General features: G+C 44.2%; 1 protein-coding gene across 1 annotated transcript; it reads left to right on the top strand.

Moving 5' to 3' along the window:
• Positions 1-4,609: 4,609 nt before the first annotated feature.
• Positions 4,610-20,297, top strand: LOC115451916 (protein toll; the record flags this gene model as incomplete). Its single annotated transcript, XM_037441091.1, is given in 6 exon segments — positions 4,610-5,555; positions 6,937-7,106; positions 12,225-12,373; positions 12,455-12,568; positions 15,115-15,489; positions 15,570-20,297. Coding segments are annotated over 6 exon segments (2,735 nt in total), but the record flags the coding sequence as incomplete, so codon positions are not given.
• Between the last annotated feature and the right edge of the window lie 1,011 nt (positions 20,298-21,308).

Genomic DNA, 21,308 nt, shown 5'->3' on the forward strand with positions numbered 1-21,308 from the left:
CACTCCTTTACAATAACTTTTGATTGATGGAGCAGCGTGTATCCAAACTTTTATAGAAATAATTCAGTAACAAATATATAATTGTCTATTCTTTTGCTTTTTCCCTAAACTACAATAATTTTATGAAGTGTGCTATATTTTTTATCTTTAATATAAAAATGAATCGCTGAATGTGTTGCTAAGCGCAAATGTCGAGAGCAGCTGAACCCATTTATTTAATTCTTTTTTTATAATATTTCTTGAAGTACGAGGATGGTTCTTACGGAGAGAAAAAATAAAAAAATTGCCTGACAAAGTCTAAAAACAACACTTATCTTTATTCGCATACCAAAGATTCGTAATACTACTTAAAAGTCAATTTGAAATTTGTAATAGATATGGCGATAAGCTCATCCTTTATAACATCATGGGACGGATCACGGCATTGCCCAGAGCGGAGAGAGGGTGCACCTGTTGCGCCTCTGCTTACCCCTTTGGATATAAAAGGCTTGAGTATGTGCTTCTCTAAACTCAAAGACAATACTGGTGCGGCTTTTACGATCCACAATTCAATGGTTCTGTTATATTCCAAATGATTCTTCACTTTATAGATTATTTATTAGAGAAAATAAACAATTGTACATTACAAATTAGGTACATAGTATTTTACATAACGTTTGAGCAAATGTACCATCCACACCATTTCCCGCGAATTATATACGTAGTATGGTCATTTCTCTTTATTTTAAAGGTTTTTTTTTACATATTAAATTAAAAAAAATACATGCATATAAAAATATAAATAAATTAATGACCCTCTGATGACAAATCTCGAGACCCAGGCCACCCGCGGTTAGGTATTCAAAGTGAGGGATCTCCTCACAATGCGCGCCGTGTCCAGAAATACTGCCTTCTGCATCTGGCCTTCGACCCAATGGCCAATTGAGAGCTTCCGAAGATGTTGGTCGAGGCTCTTTGGTATCAATCCAGGCGCAGAAACGACAATCGGGACAATAATTGTAGAGTCCACATCCCACATGTCGGTAACCTCATGTGCCAAGTCTAAATATTTGGACAATTTATCTTTTTCGGCCTTAACAAGGTTATCGTCATGCGGAATGGTGACATCAACAAGTATTGCCCGGCGCGACAATCGGTCTACTATCACAATATCAGGCTTATTTGCAACAATTGTCCTGTCTGTGATAATAGATCGATCCCAATACAGCGTTACATGATCATTTTCGAGAACTGGTTGTGGTATATGGTACTTCAGAAGACACAAGACCATATCGAAGAACAATTTGCTGGTGTATGATCTTGGCTACAAGGTTGTGTCTATGCAAGTACTCGCCGTTAGCAAGATACGAACAACCAGAAATTACACGCCTGATTGATTCACCAGGACGATGGCATGCCCGACATGTATATCGACCGTACATACGTAGTATTATTATTATTATAGGACTGTGCTATGAGCAAGCATATTATTTGGTGTTACATTATCGTACGCTTAACAATAATATTAACATTAATACTCATCAAGAGTCTATACATTAACAAAGTCAAAAAGAGACATTATTGTTGTTGGGTACAACAGCACAACTCAAACGAGTCACTCTTTGCAGAGGACCTCAGCAATCTTTCGTTTAAATTGACATTCAGTCAATGCAAACACATCAATGTTTGAAAAATGCTTGATGTAGTTATTAACATGTCGACGCGACGTAGGGGAGATGGTGCACCGCCATTTGTTTTGCAAGTTCCCGCCGCAAAGAGTGTGCGCGCTCTCACCTCGCGTCAATGCACTGTTCTCGGAACTATATTATATAATTTATTATTTATTTCGTTGCAATCAACGCTACTATGGCAAAGTTTGTATAACAGCATTGCTTCAAGTCGAATGCGTCTCGATGGTAATAAAAGCATTTTGTACCTACTCAGTAATTGTTTGGAAGTAAGATGAACGCGGTAGCATCTATAATGCATGGAGCGAAGGAATTTACGTTGCACTAGCTTAATTTTTTTAACATACTTGTTATATAAAGGATTTCAAACACAACAAGTGTATTCCAATTGAGACCTTATCAACGTAGTATAAAATTATATAGTATAGTATAGTATAAAATAAATAAATAAAAATACTCTTTGTATTATGTCAACTGAAAACCTATGTTAATTTTCTTTATTGCCATTCAAAGAAATTAAATACTATAACGGATTCGAAAAGTTTCATTCAACTTTTTATTTAGCTTGACTCGACCATATTAGACACTTCGATAGCCTATTCAATAATTAATATAATTCCACAGCCTCATAACCAATCGAAAACTGTTGCCCTTTCAGAGGACTCCATAAAATATCTATATAGACGGAAATAAATTAAAGTGTAAGACATCTTGAACTGAAATACTATAATATTTGGAATTAATATTTTGACAAGAGATCTAAAGAAAAGGCGATTTGGTATGCAACAACAATCCAGCTAAACCCTTTAAAAGTTCTTGCTTGATAATAGCATTTTAAACAGAACTGTAACAGCACTTTAATTCCAGAATTTAAATATCTCCCGAGCAAGTCGAAACTACGTAATGGCAGCAGTAGTCGTATAAGACACCATTGGTATCACATTCTGATGGATGTGTTCGTAATCAATCGCCTAAAATAATACGCAATAAGACGAGCAATGCAGGTTATTTCTAACGCTACATTAGATTCACCCTTAATTAATGATGCTAAAATATTGCATACATTAGCTAATCTATGATTGAGAAAGATGTACATGTATAGGAGCTCGCGATCAGCGATAAAACTACTACAAATATAGAACAAAGAGAAGGGTATAGAGAACAAAGAGATTATCTATTATATAATATCATGTCATATGTATTAGTAAGTTATTTTCCACTGGGTTTAGTGGAAAATGAATTACCAAGAGAGAAAATATAAAAGAATGAAATAAATATTAGGAACTAAACAACATAATAGAAATTTCATATTGCGACAATTGTTAGATGATAACATTTTTATTGTGTTTGAGTATGTGTTTGTGTGTGTGTGTACTATGTAGTACGCATATACATATGTACAAGAGAGAGTTTTGGGCAAAAAGTTCCGCTGACTTACTGGAGTTTCTTTTAGATATTATTTTATTCAATTTTTAGAAAAGCAAGTTAAATAACATACCGCATAGATTATAATAAAAAGATTAATAGCTCCGAGTTCACAGTAATCATATTCGACCCTTCAAGAGATAACTAAACTTCACGGATATGGAATTCTTATCTATTTTACAATACATTTTTAAGCATGTCAAAAAAACTTTCATTTGATTGGTCCATTTTTGAGATACACCGAAAGCGGTAAATTACATGTGGATCAGGATTCCAGGCTTGTGCAAGTCCAACCATGTACTCTATTGAAATTTGTTTTTATTTTTTTTATTTTTTAGCCTTGTGAATCATCTGAGCTAGGAATCGGTATTCTATGGGAAGAATTTGTAACTTGTCTAGTCACAGATAGCGATTGGAGCCTTCTTCAGAGTGTTCAGCAACTGCAAACTTCGTAGAGCGTCGGTGTTTCACGTTAGCTATATGTTATTTTACGCGGCACCCTATAATTATTTTAATTTGGCCGATATAAGAGAGGCCACATCCATATCTATCTTATATACGCCCGGTTCTTCTAGAGAGCACTTGGCAGGTGGTGAACTTGACTAATCTTCCTAGGCGGCTTGAAATTTTAGCTAACCTTATAAGTGATATAGTAATACAACCGGAATACGTTCAACTGTGGCTGGTTTCACTCGGTTTCTGTGACGGTGGTGTGGAATTTGGAGCTTGTTGTCTCGCAGTAATTGCTTGTCATGTTGCAGCTCAGCGGCCCGGTGTTTTTCGTCAAAGTTTCCTTGTGCCCTCTGAAATAACGATTTGCTCACGGTAGCTAACTGTTTTAGATGTGGCGAAGTTCACCGTTACAATATTTATCAGGATGGGTGTAGTTTCCGATGCACAATATGACTTAAGTTCTAATTTGGGTTACGGATGACTAAATCATTTAATATGTTATATTAATAAAGTAACAAGTCTCCAAAATTCTCGTCAATAAATGGTTTCCGGGCGCAGCGGTCTACTGTAGGTACCGCCAGAGGGTCTTCTGCAAATATGTTGAACCTTTTTTTATACGGGCAGCAAATCTGGCTTAGTTATAATGCTTTGCGCCACATGTTACATTGCATAGAAAAAAGGCTTGTGTTTAGATATAAAGTAGAAATGCTGAAGGCGTAATACAAAAGAAAATGACAACGAGTTATTCATAATTAGACTGTCACATATTCTACACATCTTTCTCTAAGTTGGCAAAGAGGTTCAAACACCAGAACCTAAATTCATTGATCTACTTGTGACGCCTCACCAAGCGAATGACCCTAAGCATTCGGTCCGAAACTAGCGGCAAATTAGCAGAGACTTACGAGTTTTTTATTTATATAAGTAATTTTAGGTTGTTGTGAATTATTTTTTTCAAACTTTTCGTTATTAAAATGACTATCTAATAATGTTATTTGCGAATTTAAAAAATGTGTACTTTAGGAGGAGATGCACTGAATCGAGACTTTTTTTTATAATTTTAGGTTTGAACGTGCGCATTAAATTCACCGACGCATTATTATTTGATTTGTCATGCGATAATTTGGCACTGGATGACCCCAATCTGCCGCGATTCTCGAGCGTCGTGCGAGTCAATAAAGTGAACTTCGAGAATTGCACTCCACCAAGAAACGGTTCTTTCGCGAACGCGATTGCGGCTCTCAACGTGACGAGTTTCTCGTCCCTCTCGCTAGATAAACTACCGCCAAAATCGGTGATAAAGCACGAGCATCTCGCCGGCTTGCAGCAGCTGGAGAAGTTCAGTCTATATGGCTCGAACAATGCGAGCCTCGCCCCGGGCGCCCTGGCTGCACTCTCCGTAGCGCCCGCGCTTCACAACCTGTACCTGAACTGGGTGCACACACCTGCCGCCGACCTGGTACGTCTACCGCAGTCATTACAAAAGCTCTTACTGTGGGATGTGGACGCTGTCAGTGGGTATTTTCAATGGTTACCAAATCTGACCTCGTTGTATGTAAGCGAAAAGTATCCGATCGCCGTGGACGTGAGCAACAACACCGCGCTAAAAACTTTATCTGTGATAGCACCGGATACTGTGATTTCTGAAAACGCACTGCCGCCGACACTTACTACACTCAAACTGCGCAAGTGGAATGACACGAAGCCGAAGCCGAAGACGCGTTGTGCGCAACTCGAGGTCCTGATGCTGACCGGCACTGACAATGAAAGATATCCGGTGTCTCTGCCGGACGAGTGGTTGTCTAGCTGCATCAGGCTGAGGGAGCTGTACATTTACAACGTTCCGGTCCGCGGCGTGCTGCCGGCGCGGCTGCTAGCCAAGGCGACTGCGCTGAAGGATATTTCGATTAAGTACTGCAACCTGTCTGCTCTACCACAGGGCTTCCTCGACGACACACTGAACCTTACAAAACTCGATCTATCTAATAACAAACTCACATCGCTACCCAGGTAAGCATATAGCATGTTTGAACTTTCGAGTAACGCACATTGTTTATCTAAAATTAAATAACTACAGCAACAGTGGCTTGTAAGATGATGAATTCTTCGTGCCTCTTTACAAGTCCGAGCTATTTTAAATTATTAATACCTCAATTATGTACCCTTGAATTACAAAATGCCTATGACTAGGTACAATATAAATTTCCTAGGAACAGCCTTGCCTAGGAACAGACATGTACAAAATTGTGGTATCTCTTAGCTCCCATGCACAGTATTATTACTCGTTAAAACCGAATTAATTTATAATTCGCTTTCTGTCCGCAACTCCCCTCTCGACATATTATTACTTTAGGATATTTAACTAAAGGAGAATGCCCAAGTCTGACAAATTTTAAAAAATTACTTAAATTCATTTGATAGAAATTCCTGTCAGGGCTTTTCTTTTTCAATTAAATTTTGTTCAATTCATTTGCTTAGTTTGAATTGAATATTGTTATCGTGTATTTGTTCGCGTGTTTACTAAGCGGGCAATATAAATAAAACACTCATTAAAATATGAGAAAAATTATTATCTATATACTGTTATATAAGTAAAGCTGAAGAATTTGATTGTTTGTTTGTTTGAACGCGCTAATCTCAGAAACTATTAAACCAATTTTGGATTATTTTTACTAATAGAAAACTACATTACTCTCGAGTGCTATAAGATACCTTCTATTCCGGGAAATATAAAACAGGACTTTTATCCCGGGACGGAGGCGGATGGAGACACGGGCAGAGAAGCTAATAAATACGTATAATATATAATTTTAATTTATTTTTAGTTAGTGCTGGTTGTCGAACTCAATCTTATTTATTGTCAAAATATTTCTATTTTTCGTTTTTGTTAGTTAAATATATCGACTGCAGTAATCGCGGCTTATTAGCTTTTTTTATTAAAGAGTTGCGTTTAAATAATTTCCAGAGTTCAATAGTCCATTTCCAAGCTCTTCATCAAATTCAGGTACTCGTTTTGTAAACTAAAACCTTCCCTGAAAAATATATATTTAAGCAACGAAAACAATATCCAAATCAAATCATTAATTTTTGGAATAATTACGGACATATGTAGTACATACAGGTCGACTAAAGAACCTAACTTTTTGAAGTCATGAAATTAATAAGTTTTGTTTTCGTGATTCGATTTTAATAAAATGAACACAACATTTTACACAAAACAAAGCATTCAAAGCCTTTGTAATTACATTCTAAATCCAATTAATGGTTTTTGCATGATACACTCACCAAAACGACAAACACAAAAATACAGATGTAAAAAAAAGTGAACGACTTTATTATACCACACATGTATTGACTATCGCCTGACTGACCCCGAGCCCTTTCTGTACAGCGGATTATTTCTGCGCACGAAGTTACTAGAAGAGCTCAATCTCTCACACAACCTGTTAATAAGCGCGGTGGCGGAGGCGCTGTCTGTCGTCTTCTCGCTGCGGAACCTGCGCCTCAACAACAACAACATCGGCGACCTCTGTCTCAGCGGCTCCAACTCCACGGAACCGGGTAGGTTTACATCAACGAGACCGTGCTTTACCGAGCTCACAGCATGACTAATAACATATTAGTTACTAGCTTCCGCCCGCAGCTTCGCCCGCGTGGATTTCGGACTTCAAAAATGGAGGAGGTGCTCAATTTGTCGGGATGTTTTTTAATGTATGGTGGTATGCAGATGGTCCGATTGTCCGGTCAGGGTCTGATGATGGGATCCTGGTGAAATCGAAGGAACTTTTATAACCATTAAGGTTACACACGCGACGGAAGCTTAAAAAATGGAGTAACTTCTCCCGTTTTTCCAACATTTCCCTTCACTACTCTGCTCCTATTAATTGTAGCGTGATGAAAAGTATACTATAACCAGCTCTGGAGTATGAAAAATAATTGTACTAAGTTTCATTAAAATCCGTCGAGTAGTTTTTGTTTCTATAACGGTTATACAGACAGACAAAAATTTTACTAATTGCATTTTTGGCATCAGTACCATCCCATCCCTAATCACCCCCTGATAGTTATTTTAAAAATATATTTCATGTACAGAATTGACCTCTTTACAGATTTATTATAAGTTGCCTCAGGCATTGAGTCCACCTGCCATTGAGAAGGGACTAACATACGCAGGTGTTCTTACGGACGCCCAGCGGCGAGTAGACCTGTCTGGTCTGCAAATAGGCAGACTCAGGCCTAAATATGCAGCCACGGGTGCCATGCTATACGAGGTACCCGGTGCTGAGTCCGAGCAGAAGGCCGATTCACTCGCCGCGCGGCTGAAGGAATGTTTTGGGGACTCGGGGGATATCGTTGTCTCACGGCCCACCAAATGTTCGTAGCTGCGAATCTCGGGGTTGGACTTTGCGGTCACCTCCGAGACGGTAAAGGCGGCCTTATGCAGTACTGGCGGGTGTGCTGCGGAGGCGGTAAAAGTAGGGGAAGTCCGCCAAGATAGATCTGGCATGGGTGCCGTCTGGGCCAAGGTGCCCACCAAAGCGACCCAAAAGATATAGGCGGGTCGTCTAAAAATAGGCTGGGTCGTGGCGTGAGTGACCGTCCTCGAGGCGCGGCCTATGCGCTGTTACCGCTGCCTCGAGACGGAGCACGTGCGAGGAAGCTGCGACGGTTCTGCAGATCGTAGCGAGTTATGCTACCGCTACCGCAAGCCGGCCCGGCAATGTGGAGACAAGCCAAACTGCGCTTTATGTGCCGCAGCTGGAAAGCCCGCCGAACATCAAATTGGCGGGAAGAAGTGTTCTGCCTCCTCCCAGAAAACCCGGCGTCGCCCGCGCAGAAGACCGGCTGCCGCGGCTGAGGTTCCATCCCAGGCGCAGGCAGCGAGCCCACCGCAACCAGTGGTGGTCGAGATGGAAGTAGAGGAAATCGCCCATCAATAATGAAGTTTAGATTCCACCAGGCGAACATAAACCACTGCGACCGCGCCCAGGACCTGTTGTCCCAAAGCCTGGCGCAGTGGTCGGTGCACGTAGCCGTGGTCGCCGAACCGTATTTTGTCCCGCCCCGTGATAACTGGGTCGGGGACATCGACGGGTCGGTGGCCATCATCACCCAGGGAGCCGCTGGCTCCCCGCCCTTCGCAAAAGTCGAGAAGGGCCAGGGATGCGTCGCGGCTCTGTTGGGGGACTTGTGGGTAGTAGGAGTGTATTTCTCCCCCAACAGACCCTTGGCCGAGTTCGAGTCTTTTCTTGTCCGGCTGGGGGCCCTGGTTGAGCAAGGCCAGCCTCACCAGGCGATCGTCGCCGGCGACTTCAACGCAAAATCCGCGGTCTGGGGTTCGCCGGCGACCAACGCTCGCGGTGGGGTCCTGGAGGAATGGGCGATTTCCGTCGGCCTGGCCGTCCTGAACAGGGGGTCGGTGGACTCGTGCGTGCGGCACAACGGCGGGTCCATAGTAGATTTGTCGTTTGGGAGCCCCGCCGTCGCGCGTCGTGTCCAGGGCTGGGGAGTCCTCGTGGGCGTGGAGACATTGTCGGACCATCGTTACATCAGGTTCAAAGTCTCCGCGTCCTCGAGTATCCGGCCCAACAGTGGTGGACCGAGTGCCCCTAATCAGGACGGCACGCGGTGGGCGTTACGGCCCCTCGATAGGGAGGCCCTAGGGCTGGCCGCTCTGGTAGTGTCGTGGCTCCCCGCACCGGAGGGTCCGGTGCGGGTCGAGTAGGAGGCGGAGTGGTTCGGGGTGGCAATGTCGGATGTTTGCGTCGCTGCCATGTCCCGGGCCCTCCGTCGTCCTCCGCGGCGGCAGGTGTACTGGTGGTCGGCGGAGTTAGCGCAGTTGCGCGCGTCTTGCGTGGCTGCGCGCCGTCGATACGCTAGGCATCGCCGTCGCCGTATCAGAAGCAGCACGCACAAAGACCAGGAGCGGCAGCTCTACGGCCTCTATAAGGAGGCAGAGAGCGCTGCGGGTGGCTGTGTAGGGCCAAGGTCGCGGCACGCAGGGAGTTTCTGGAGACTCTCGACGCGGACCCGTGGGGGCACCCCTACAAATTAGTAATGAATAAGATTCGTCCAGCGGCGCCCCCGCTGTCGCACTCTCCGGCCAGAACTACTGGCCAACGTCGTCGCGGCCTTGTTTCCGGCCACCGCGGATATCACTCCTCCATCGATGGCACCACCGGAAGTGGCGTCTTCGTCATTAGAGTTATCGGCAAGGGATATTCCGGAGGTTTCGCCCGCGGAAATGCGGGCGGCAGTGTTGCGGCTGCGGGGCAAGAACACCGCCCCGAGGCTCGACGGCATCCCAGGGAAAGCCTGGGTGCTAGCCCTCGAGCACCTGGGGCCGCGGCTCCGCAGCCTGTTCTCCGCCTGTATGGTGCAGGGCGTCTTCCCGGCGCGTTGGAAAACCGGGAGGCTCGTCCTGCTGAGGAAGGAGGGGCGACCCACAGAGTCGCCGTCGGCCTACCAACCCATCGTCTTGCTCGACGAGGTCGCTAAACTCTTCGAGCGCGTAATCCATGCTCGCCTCGTCGATCACCTCGAGAGGGTCGGTCCAAACTTGGCCGACTGTCAGTACGGGTTTCGGTGTGGACGCTCTACCGTCCACGTGATTCTGCGGGTCAAGTCGCAGGCGGAGGAAGCAGTGGCCAGAGGTAAAGTCGTTATTGCTATTTCATTAGACATCTCAAATGCGTTCAATTCGCTCCCCTGGCCATGCATCAACGAGGCACTGCGGTACCACGTGGTGCCGCCCTATCTCAGGCGTCTGGTGCACGCGTACCTTTCTGACAGGTACGTGGTGTATCCGGGCGCCGACGAGTGGCACCGGAGAGCAATGACGTGCGGTGTCCCGCAGGGGTCGGTTCTAGGCCCCCTCTTGTGGAACATCGGCTACGACTGGGTGCTCCGTGGTGCCAATCTCCGAGGCGTCGGCGTGACGTGTTATGCGGATGACACGCTTGTCACGGCGACGTCCAAGACCTTCCAGGATGCCGCGATCCTGGTGGCGGTGGGCACCGGCAATGTAGTGAGCCGAATCCGGCGGTTAGGTTTGACGGTGGCCCTCGAGAAGACCGAAGCCATTTGTTTTTACGGGTCTCGGAGAGGGCCGCCGGCCGGTGCCCACATCGTGGTTGGGGGGGTGCGGATTCTTATCGGCAAAAATATGAAATATTTGGGTTTGATTTTGAATAGCCGGTGGGAATTCCGCGCCCATTTTGAGAAGTTAAGGACAAAATTGTCAAGGGCAGCGGGCGCTCTTTCTAGCCTGCTGCCCAACCTGGAAGGTCCTAGTATCCCTTGCCGAAGGTTGTACCACGGGGTCGTGCGGTCCATGGCATTGTACGGCAGCCCGGTCTGGACTGACGCCCTGGGGCGGCGTTCTGTCGCCCACCTGCGGGGCTCGCAGCGAGTCATTGTACAGAGGGCCATACGGGCGTACCGCACGGTCTCGTACGAGGCGGCTTGTGTTTTGGCCGGATTCCTGCCCTGGGATCTGGATGCCAAATCTCTCTCCGACGCTTTTCACTGGAGGGAGGAGGCGTTCGGGAACGGGCAGCGTCCGGCCCCGAAGGAGGTGGAGCCAAAAGGGCCTCCTTACGGCGAGCCGCCATGGAGGAGTGGCGTCTCAGGCTGGAGGCCCCGTCAGCGGGGCTTCGAGCCGTCGCGGCAGTGCGTCCTGTCTTTACGCAATGGCTGGACAGGCGCCACGGCGCGGCGACGTTTCGCCTTACGCAGGTGCTCACCGGACATGGTTGCTTCGGTGAGTACCTGTGTCAAATAGTAGGCACAGAAGTAAGCGCCATGTGTCACCATTGTGGCAACTGCCCGCGGGATACGGCCCAACACACGTTGGAGTTTTGCCCTGCCTGGACGAGGAGCGCAGCGCTCTCGTTTCAGTCGTAGGAGGAGATCTCTCGCTGCCAGTCGTGGTCGCCTCCATGGTCGGCAGTCGGGAGGCCTGGCGTGCGGTGGCCCACTTCTGCGAGGTGGTCCTTTCGCAGAAGGAGAGTGCCGAGAGGGATCGAGAAAGGGAGGATCCCTCCCGCCGTCAGAGTAGACGTAGGAGGCGCCGGGTTGACGACTGACCGGCGTCTCCCGCCCTGTGGAATGGGGGCGTTTGGAGAATTCCACCACGGTATCCCCTGCCTGTCGTAAGAGGCGACTAATAGGGGCCACGAAGGGGGTCGTTCGCGGGCAGCAGGGGGCTGTCCGCCCTAGTGCATTTTTGTGCATTTTGCAAATTTTTCGGTTGACCCCCGGGATGGACGGCAGTGTGTTGTTGGCCTCATACTGCCGTAGACGCCGAGGGCGTCCTTTGGTGAACGGGGGCTTCTGAGGTCACCATCAAATCCGGGCGGTTCAACGTCGGGCCGTAAGGCACGGTTACCCCAGCATAACCGCTCAGTCATCCCCCACGAAGGCTAGGCGGTAGTAATAAGGTACTTTCTCCGCGAAACCAAAAAAAAAAAAGGCATTGAGTCCACCTGTAGACACCTAATGTAATTTAATTTAAATAAATAAATAAGTAATAACAATTAGAATAATTACAAAAAGGGTATTATAAATATTATGGTTTTGTCGCTTCCTCTTCAACATTGTATAAGTACATATAAGTAATGCATATAACGTTTATAATCCTGAAAATTTATAACGATTATAATATTACTACCTTTACAGCAGATACTTCGATGCTAAGAAACTTGACAAACCTGCACTCTCTATACCTGAGCTACACCAATGTGTCACGTGTGTGTTACGACTGGCGTGTGAAGTTACTGAACCTCAAAAAGCTCGATCTGAATAACTCCGCGGTCACCACCCTTACTGTGGGTACACTCATCCTTAATCGTTGTTTGATGTTTCCTGTCCTTTCAATGGGTGTGTAACTCGGTGGTCACTGTCCATAGTGCGACGATCTGCATTACTCGCGCGTGACGACGGCCACCGTGATGCTGGGCAAGTACAAGCTGCTGTGCCAGCGCAGGGACTACGACAAATCACTTGCCAGCTATCGCATTAACGTAAGTAAGTTGCATCGACGCACGCGCCGACAACAAGTAAATAACATATTCGTTTTTTAAATATTCTACAAAAAGAACAAAACTTATTGCACCTAGACAAGAAACAGTCATGCTTGCCAGAGTAGCCATAGTTATCGTAAAGTATCAAATATTGCGGTAAAATTTTGCTTACTCACATCATACCTAATTGGAATGATAATTCCTAGACAATAGTCCTCTCCACCGATTGGTCGTCCTGGTGTCTGAAGATAGATGGTGGGAGAGACAAAATATTGAGACACACTAACAAATACATTTTATATTACATTGTTCTAAGAGAGTCTTAGTCGAAGGCTAAGAAGATGTGAAGAGTAATTTTGCGGGAGCGTCCACAGAGCTTCAAAGTTTAAAAAAAAGGTCTCTCAATATAAGGCGATACATAACTGCCATCTTTGAATAATTTTTGATTCCTTTTGTGCCTTATATTGGAGTTTTTTATTAACACACAGTAATGATCGTACTTACACAGTAGCGACAGTTTTAAAATAAGGCAGAGATATTGAATTCGAAATTTTGTACAATATTACGAATTTGTGTTAATTTTCTTTTTTTAATAAATTTGGATTTTGTAAAATGCTAAAATGTTAATATTGACGATTTACTTCACTTATCCCACATTAAACATGTCGAACGACTAATCTGACCCTGGTGAGGCTGGCAGATATTTTATCGTCATAAATATGATGTTAGAAAAAAAAACAAAGTAATAATAGCCATAGTATTTTGATCTGAAACTAGTTGGGCGCTTTCCTGCTACAGAAATCCCTAAATAACTATAAGAATCCAAAAATTTTAATGTTTCTCACGGAACCAAATTACCGGGATAAAAAGTAGCCTATATGCTAATCCAGACCATAGAATATTCGTGCACTAAATTTCAAAACAACCCGTTTAGCGGTTGGTGCGTTTACTCGTAACAAACCACAAAACTTTCAAACATTCTCATCTATCTAGAACCCGCCGAGTGGAGCACGTCAATGGGGTCTCTACTGCCGTCAGCCACTTCGAGAAGATGATGAATTGGCAATTAAACGCACTAAGCAATAAAAACTTTTAATTTGTGGCGAAACAGGGAATCTTATTTTGTAAACGCCCAAACATGAATCCATCAAAGGATTCGTTAGTAGGTACTTCACGATGCAAATAAATTTAATGAAAATGACCGATCCAAACATTATACAGGTTGTGTAATTTCAATAAGCGACGCGTATATGTAGGTCTATGTAATTTCATTGAGCGACGCGTGCGACTCGCAAGTACTTACCTACTTTTGGCCCTCGGCGGGTGGCTATCACTATAGCAGTAGAGAAGGGTTTATACAGCCCGATTCCAACCGACTTCCCTTTAGTAGCTTGTATGAAAACTAATTATTATTAGAACGATACAGAGACAGCATTCATGCATATTACTACTACCTTAGTATAATATGTTGTGCCAGGCAGTGGCGAAGGGTGAAAATTTTCAAAAGGTAACCCGAGAAAAATATTTTTTTCTGCAGTTATCATGTAATACGCTGTTAATAGTTAATAATTAACGTAAGCATTAAACATAATGCTTACGTTAATTATTAACTATTAATAATTTCTTGTTGGACTCTTTTAGGTACCTATGTTCACCATATGTGTAATCTAACAAGATTACACATATTTTAACATATTATAACAAGAAATTAATAACGCACACTATACATACAAACACTAATTATACAATGTAAATTACAAAAAAAAAATTCGCGCCAATGGCTCAACATGAAGCCGCAAATTCTCGGGTTACCCTGAAGTATACATACACACACGCACACATGTAATTTTACGTCACTTCCAAAAGATTATACAAAGACACCGCGCTACGTATGAAAGAGACAACAATATCGCAAGGGAAGCTATGCGCGGTAGGTTCACTTCGGACATTATAAGAGGTGAGCACTGCGCGCGAGTTACGATTTAAAGAATTCATAATATGAACTATGTACCGTTATCGTCGAAGTATTGATTTAAATAGAATAATTATAAGATGACTTTGTTTGAGTATACTATTATTAATCTAATTATATTGTTATGATTTTCTTTTATTATTTTAAATTTATTTACAAAAGGTAATCCGGTAGGAATCGGCTTCTATGGACGCTTCGCCACTGGTGCCAGGCTTCCTTACGAAAAATTTCACCCTTCGCCACTGCACTGTAGGTAGATTTCGATAATTACGCAATGGATCATATACATTGCTGTCTCAAGAATTACGAAATTTTTATGCACATATATTATATCCGGTACATTCGGATATCTTTATTTTATATAGGCATAAAATACTAACTTACTTTAAAAACTCGGTAGACTGTCTTTTACACGCTATATAAAACGGATGTCTACTATGGAGATTATTTTTACGTGGTCTTCAGTGAAAAATATTATTATTGTCTGGTTTTTTAAAGATTCGCCTTAAAAACATCCTATAAAAAAAAGAAATAATGTACATAAGTAGGAAATAAGTATTATGTCTTGTTTCAGGCTTTCGTTACTTTAGACGGCTCGTTGGTATGCGACTGCAACACGTACTGGGCAGCGCGGGTGTTCCAGAATAACGTTTTGGATGTAATTACACCGCAATGCAAGAATTATAATTATCATAAATCCATCGCCAATATGAACCACGACAATCTCACCTGCTCCGCAAGCGAAGAATGTGCCGCGCTGCCAGCCAGCTGTACGTGTCGCAAGCGCGACGACCACGAGCACGGCTCGGTCGTCATCGTGCGGTGCGTCGGACTCACAGAGTTCCCGCGTCTGCCGCGCCAGCCGGATGCCACTCACAAGTGGCGTCTGCACCTCGCCAACAACAGCATATCGCACATCGACGCGGCTGACATCTTGGAGAACATCGTGGTGAGTGCATCATTCTTTCCTGTTCTCTTTGTGTAATCTGTGGGCGTCAAACTCATTTCATATTTTGTATTTCACTCCAGGAACTCGACCTACGGAACAATTTCATCAGGAGAGTGGATGGTGCGACAGCGACGAATCTGACGTCCGTCCTGCAGCTGCAGCTCGCCGGAAACCCTCTCGAATGCGGCTGCGAGGCGTACACGATGCTGAGGGCGTTGCTCGAAGCCAAGTCATTGGTCGACAAAAAAGACGTTAGATGCAACGGCACTGGCCAACGGCTGGTTGCGGTGACGCCAACGGCATGTCCCGGACAAGGTTTAATGTCGGTACTCCCGTGGGTGCTCCCGCTGGTGGTATTGCTGGCCGTCGCGATATTTGCGTACGGCTTTATCACACGACCTGCAACGCGTTTATGGATCAAGTTTTTCCTAATGCGGCTCGGCTGGATACCACGGCCCTTTGAGCCGGCTGATGAAGATCGTCCGTACGACGCATTCGTGTCATTTGCACACGAGGACGAGGAGCTCGTGGTAGAGCAACTAGCGGCGCGGCTCGAGAGCGGCCCGCAGCCATACCGGCTGTGTCTGCACTACCGCGACTGGGCGCCGGGCGAGTGGATCCCGGCGCAGATAGCGGCGTCGGTGCGCGCGTCGCGGCGGACCGTGGCGATCGTGTCGACGCACTACCTGCAATCGGACTGGGCGCGCGCTGAGTTCCGGGAAGCGACCGCGGCCTCGCTGCGGGACGGCACACCGCGGCTCGTCGTTGTGCTACTGGACGACCCCGACCGGCTGATGCTCGAGGTCGACGCCGAGCTAAGCGCCTACGTGCGCCACAAGGTGTACGTGCGGTGGGGTGACCCCTGGTTTTGGGAGAAGTTGAAGCAGGCTTTGCCACTACCGCGAGCACGCCATCTTAAGAGTGTCCCATCTTTTCCCGCATCTGCGCCGGACATCCCACTTGTACTCACGCACGCGGGTCGGGAGACGGCCCTCGCCCCGGCGCCTCCCTCCCAGGACTACGACAAGCCAATGCCGGGCGCGACTCTGTGCTCCACCTAATCTTTGGCGCTGGTCACGACTCGCGAGGTATCGAATGCTACTACCAAATTAGACAGCAATTTAAACATAATCAATAATAATTAAAGAAGCTTGCCTCACCACAAGCGAAAATAGTACTAGCACGATTTTTTTCAAGAATGAATAATATCGTGCTGGTAGGGTTTAATAGTGGTAATCTTTTGAATGAGCCAACTTTATGATTATATAACATTGCACAATATTATAAAACTAACTTGTGCAGTGGCGTGGGGTCGGGCATTATCTTGCATTAGAGATTTTTTTTTATCGAGATGAGCTTGCCGTTCGCCTGATGGTAAATGAATTACAAAGTATTGTTTAGTATTACACCGCGCTCGCTATCATGAGACATGAGATGTTAAGTCTCATTATGTCCAGTAGTTATACTGGCCCAAAGTCCTTCAAACCGAAACACAACAGTAACTAGGCACCGCTGCTTGGCGGCAGAAATAGACATTGCGGAAGTGCCTACCCAGGTGGACTCTCACATACGAGAGACCTACCACCAGTAAAGAGAAAGTAGAGTAAAATTTTTGCCTATTAACTCTGTTATATAGCGCTGTGCCGTCAAAAAACCTCTCCCACCGTCTTGACGAACCATGTCGATGAACACAAGTTGCCCACCCGATCATCGAAATGCCACCCCAGACCATACACGAACCGCGTCCCAAAGGAACACGCTCCTCAATGCAACTTTAAGCATATCTCTCCCCACAACGACGATAGACTCTTCTGGGACCGTCTGCACCAGTTAAACATGTTTTACACTCATCGCTGAAGAATATGAAGGCCCATTGCTCTTCAGTCCGATTAAGATGTTCACGCCCAAAGCTCATACGAGCTTGTCTGTGAGCCGCAGACAGCTTTGGACCATTTGTTGGTCTATAAGATGTGATTTCGGGTTTCTTAAGTCTTCTTCCTATTATTCGTGCACTCGCTTTTGCTCCACGTACTTCATTGAGCTCTTTTTTTACTGACGTGAGGAAAACATTTCGTAGGGAAGTTGAAACAATAAATCGGTTTTCACGATGTGTCGATGCTCGAGTTCTGCCGCCGGTACTTCTGCAAACCATCAGTATACTCTAGAAACCGTAGACTGGTTTAAATTTTAATTTTTAGCAGTTGTTCGTTCATCCAAAACTTCCCGCACCAATGCCACAATTTGAGCGGCTTCGGACGAAGTATCCATATTTATGCTTACGAATCTTTTGTTGAGTTAAAGAGACTACTAATCAATACTATTGGTAACAATAATTTAAATCGTGAATGATAAAAAAAAAACTATTTAATTTCTAACTTTAGTTTAATAACACAATTTTGTGACTATTTTTCGTCCGCAGTCGTCCCTGCGCGGTGCCGCCTGTTGCGGCCCGTCTCCTATTGGGGAGGGCTCAGAAGCCCCCGCGTAACCGAAGGACGCTCTCGGCATTAACGGCAGCATGAAGCCTACGTTCCATGCTGCCGTCCATCCCGGGGGTCATCACAATGTGCGAGATGTGAACAACGTACACTAAGGGCGGACGGCCCCTAGCCGCCCGCCGACGACACCCCGATGGCCCCTATTAGTCGCCTTTTACGACAGGCAGGGGATACCTTGGTGAAATTCTCCAAACGCCCCCATTCCACAGGGCGAAAGACGCCGGTCAGTCGTCCGTCCGGCGCCTCCTGCGTCTCCTCTGGCGGCGGGAGGGATCATCTCTCTCCCCCTCTCGGCACTCTCCTGCTGCGAGATGACTATCTCACAAAAGTAGGCCACCGCACGCCAGGATCTTTGGCTGCCGACCATGGAAGCGACCACGATCCAATGGCACCTGTGTATCTTACTATAACCACTATAGATAGCGTACTATATCCACTTTAAGTTAAAAAAAATCACATATGATGGGGTAATTAGAAACGTTTAAACTCTAGACGGTAATATTTATTATTTGCCTTGTACCAATTTTCCTTCCCTCGCGTAGGCCTAATGTCGGCCAACATCTATAGTCGACATAATCATATATAGGTATGTGGGGAATAAGTGCATAATATAATTGTACTGTTCTATTATAGACAAAGAATTTTCAACTTCTGATTGATTACTGTTACATAATCGGGCGATTAGAGTCGAACTGATGTCAGGTTGCACCAAGTACTCGGGGACGCTATACCTTTTATAATATTAAGCTGTTGGCTTGTCAGGGCATCATCCTGGGCATTTGCTATACTTCCAGGTGTCGAATTTGAGTCGTGAGACCCATTTAATCCAAATAATATAACTGCACACATACCTAAGGGAAGCGGTAGTGGTAAATAAACACATATTTTTTAAAACTAGCTTTTGCTCGCGGCTCCGCACGCATAATAAAGTTTCCGGGCTAAATTCCTATATATGTATATTTATATAAATATAGTAACGCAATGTCAAAATGACCCTGTATGTATTCATATATATATTCCCAGGGTAGAAAGTTATCAATGCTCTTCCCAGGATATTAAACTATCTCCATACCAAATTTCATCCAAATCCGTTGGGTAGCTTTTGAGTTTAATACGTCAGACAGGCATATAGATGCAGCCGGGGACTTTGTGTTATAATATGTTTCTTAGAACTTTTAAAGAAGTAACAATACTGTCATACATATTTCTATTAGAGGAATAAATTTTCCCCGTTTTTGCAACATTTTTATTATAAATCTTATAGCCTTTCCCGATAAATGTCCAGTTTTCCATCACTAAAGAAATTTTTCAATTCGAACCTATAATTCCTGACTTTAGCGCATTCAAATAAACAAACTGTTCAGCTTAATATAATAGTATATATAAGTTATTATTTAAATATAGCTGTGATTACATAGATCAGACAACAGCGTGTACTTTTATTTAACACATTATCCCTATTTTCCTTTCAAAAATATAAAGGCATATAGGGAATTAATGTAGAGCTCTCATTCCTAAACACGTACTCAATATAATATTTTGAAGTTTGGAAAGCAAGTAGTACTTAGTACTTACACTCACGCACAGCGCCGTTTTTGCATGGCGTTGGTTTGCACTGTTCCTTACAGTGTTCGACAAAAAGTAATTAAATTTCGCAACGCGATTTCGCAATGGAATATGATTACCATTACAAATTACTGGAAAAAGAATTCCCAACAGTTTGTGGCGTATCCGAACGCCATTCGGTATGTCTATGGACAAAAACTAAAACGGAGTATTGTCTACGACAAGGAAAGTTACACACACCGAACACACGCAGTGGAGTACGCGGCTCTGTACAATCAAACGTTAAAATAAAAGGCCGTTACAAGAAGACCAAATTTTTATTATTGTCAGCCTCAATACGGTGCTCGCAGAAAAACCTACATCCAGCGATCCCAAATTGGTGACCCCGACGTGATCCACTGTAGCGGCGTAAAGGTAAACACCGCTGTAGAGGAACAGATGGTTGCGTTCCTCTATGGAAGGGGAAGATTTCCAGTCAGGCAGATGTTGCGCCTGACCGGCCGCGGCCCCTCCAACTGTTCCTATTCGGGGGTGGTATATATGCTGCACGTCGCGCAAATTGTGCAAGCGTGATTCAGGATCGTTGTCGCCATCTATCGTGATTGCTGTGTGATTATCATCACTCCGGTTGTGTCACTGCATCGATCCTCTTGAAGTTCCGGCGATGTTGACAAGATGGCGGTATATGCACTAACTGTACCGCCACAAGTTCAATTGACGATTACAAATACATTGAGAAAGTAATTTGTGTATTATATTAACAATTCGATTTCTTTTTTTATTTCAATTATTTTTAGGGTTCCGTACCTCAAAAGGAAAAACGGAACCCTTATAGGATCACTTTGTTGTCCGTCCGTCCGTCCGTCTGTCAAGACCTTTTTTCTCAGGAACGCGTAGAGGTATTAAGTGGAATTTATATCAAATACTCAGGTCTACTGTCCCTTGGAGTTGTGAAAAAATCAAACTTCTAAGCCAACGCAATCAAAAGATACGGCCGTTTATGCCGCAAATTTTCGAACCTCACAAGGGAATCAAAACCTGTAGGGTAAGTACTTCCCGTGAACTCGAGAGTTTTGAAATTTGGTACAAAGCAACCTTTTATAGTACAGATAAAGGAAAAATTGCGAAAACCGTAAATTTTTATTTATATCATATAATAAAAATATTTTTAATAATTTTATAGTTACTACCCCTTTCCTCATGCACGCGTAGAGGTATTAAATTTAAATTCATATCAAATACTCAGGTCTACAATATCTTTAAGCTGTATCAAAATTAAACTTCTATGTCAACGGAATCAAAAGAAACAGCAATTTAAACCGAATATTTTAAAACTCGCAACTACTCGCAAGGGAATCAAAACCTAAAGGGTACTTCCAGTCGACCTAGAATCTTAAAATTTGGCATGAAGCATTGTTGTATAGCACATATAAAGGAAATATTCCAAAAACCTCATTTTTTTAGATATTTGTCTTTAATTTATGCTCCTCAAGCTTTCCATATCGTAATGTTATGAATTTCATTTTGTAGTAAAAATACCATAACTATAACTCGATTGTCGTGATGGGTGAACTTATAACCGCGAACCCTCGGTGCGCGAGTCCGACCCGCACTTGGTTAGTTTTTTTACCCATGGATTTAATTGTTTTTTTGTACTCATTTTTTATGATTCTCTGGTGTGCAACAAAGTATAATAAATAATTAATTATATTGTAAGTAAGTTGACTTGGTGAAATAAAACAATAAATTGTACCC

The sequence above is a fragment of the Manduca sexta genome, chromosome 21 (assembly GCF_014839805.1).
Source record: "Manduca sexta isolate Smith_Timp_Sample1 chromosome 21, JHU_Msex_v1.0, whole genome shotgun sequence".
NCBI classification, from domain to species: Eukaryota; Metazoa; Arthropoda; class Insecta; order Lepidoptera; family Sphingidae; genus Manduca; species Manduca sexta.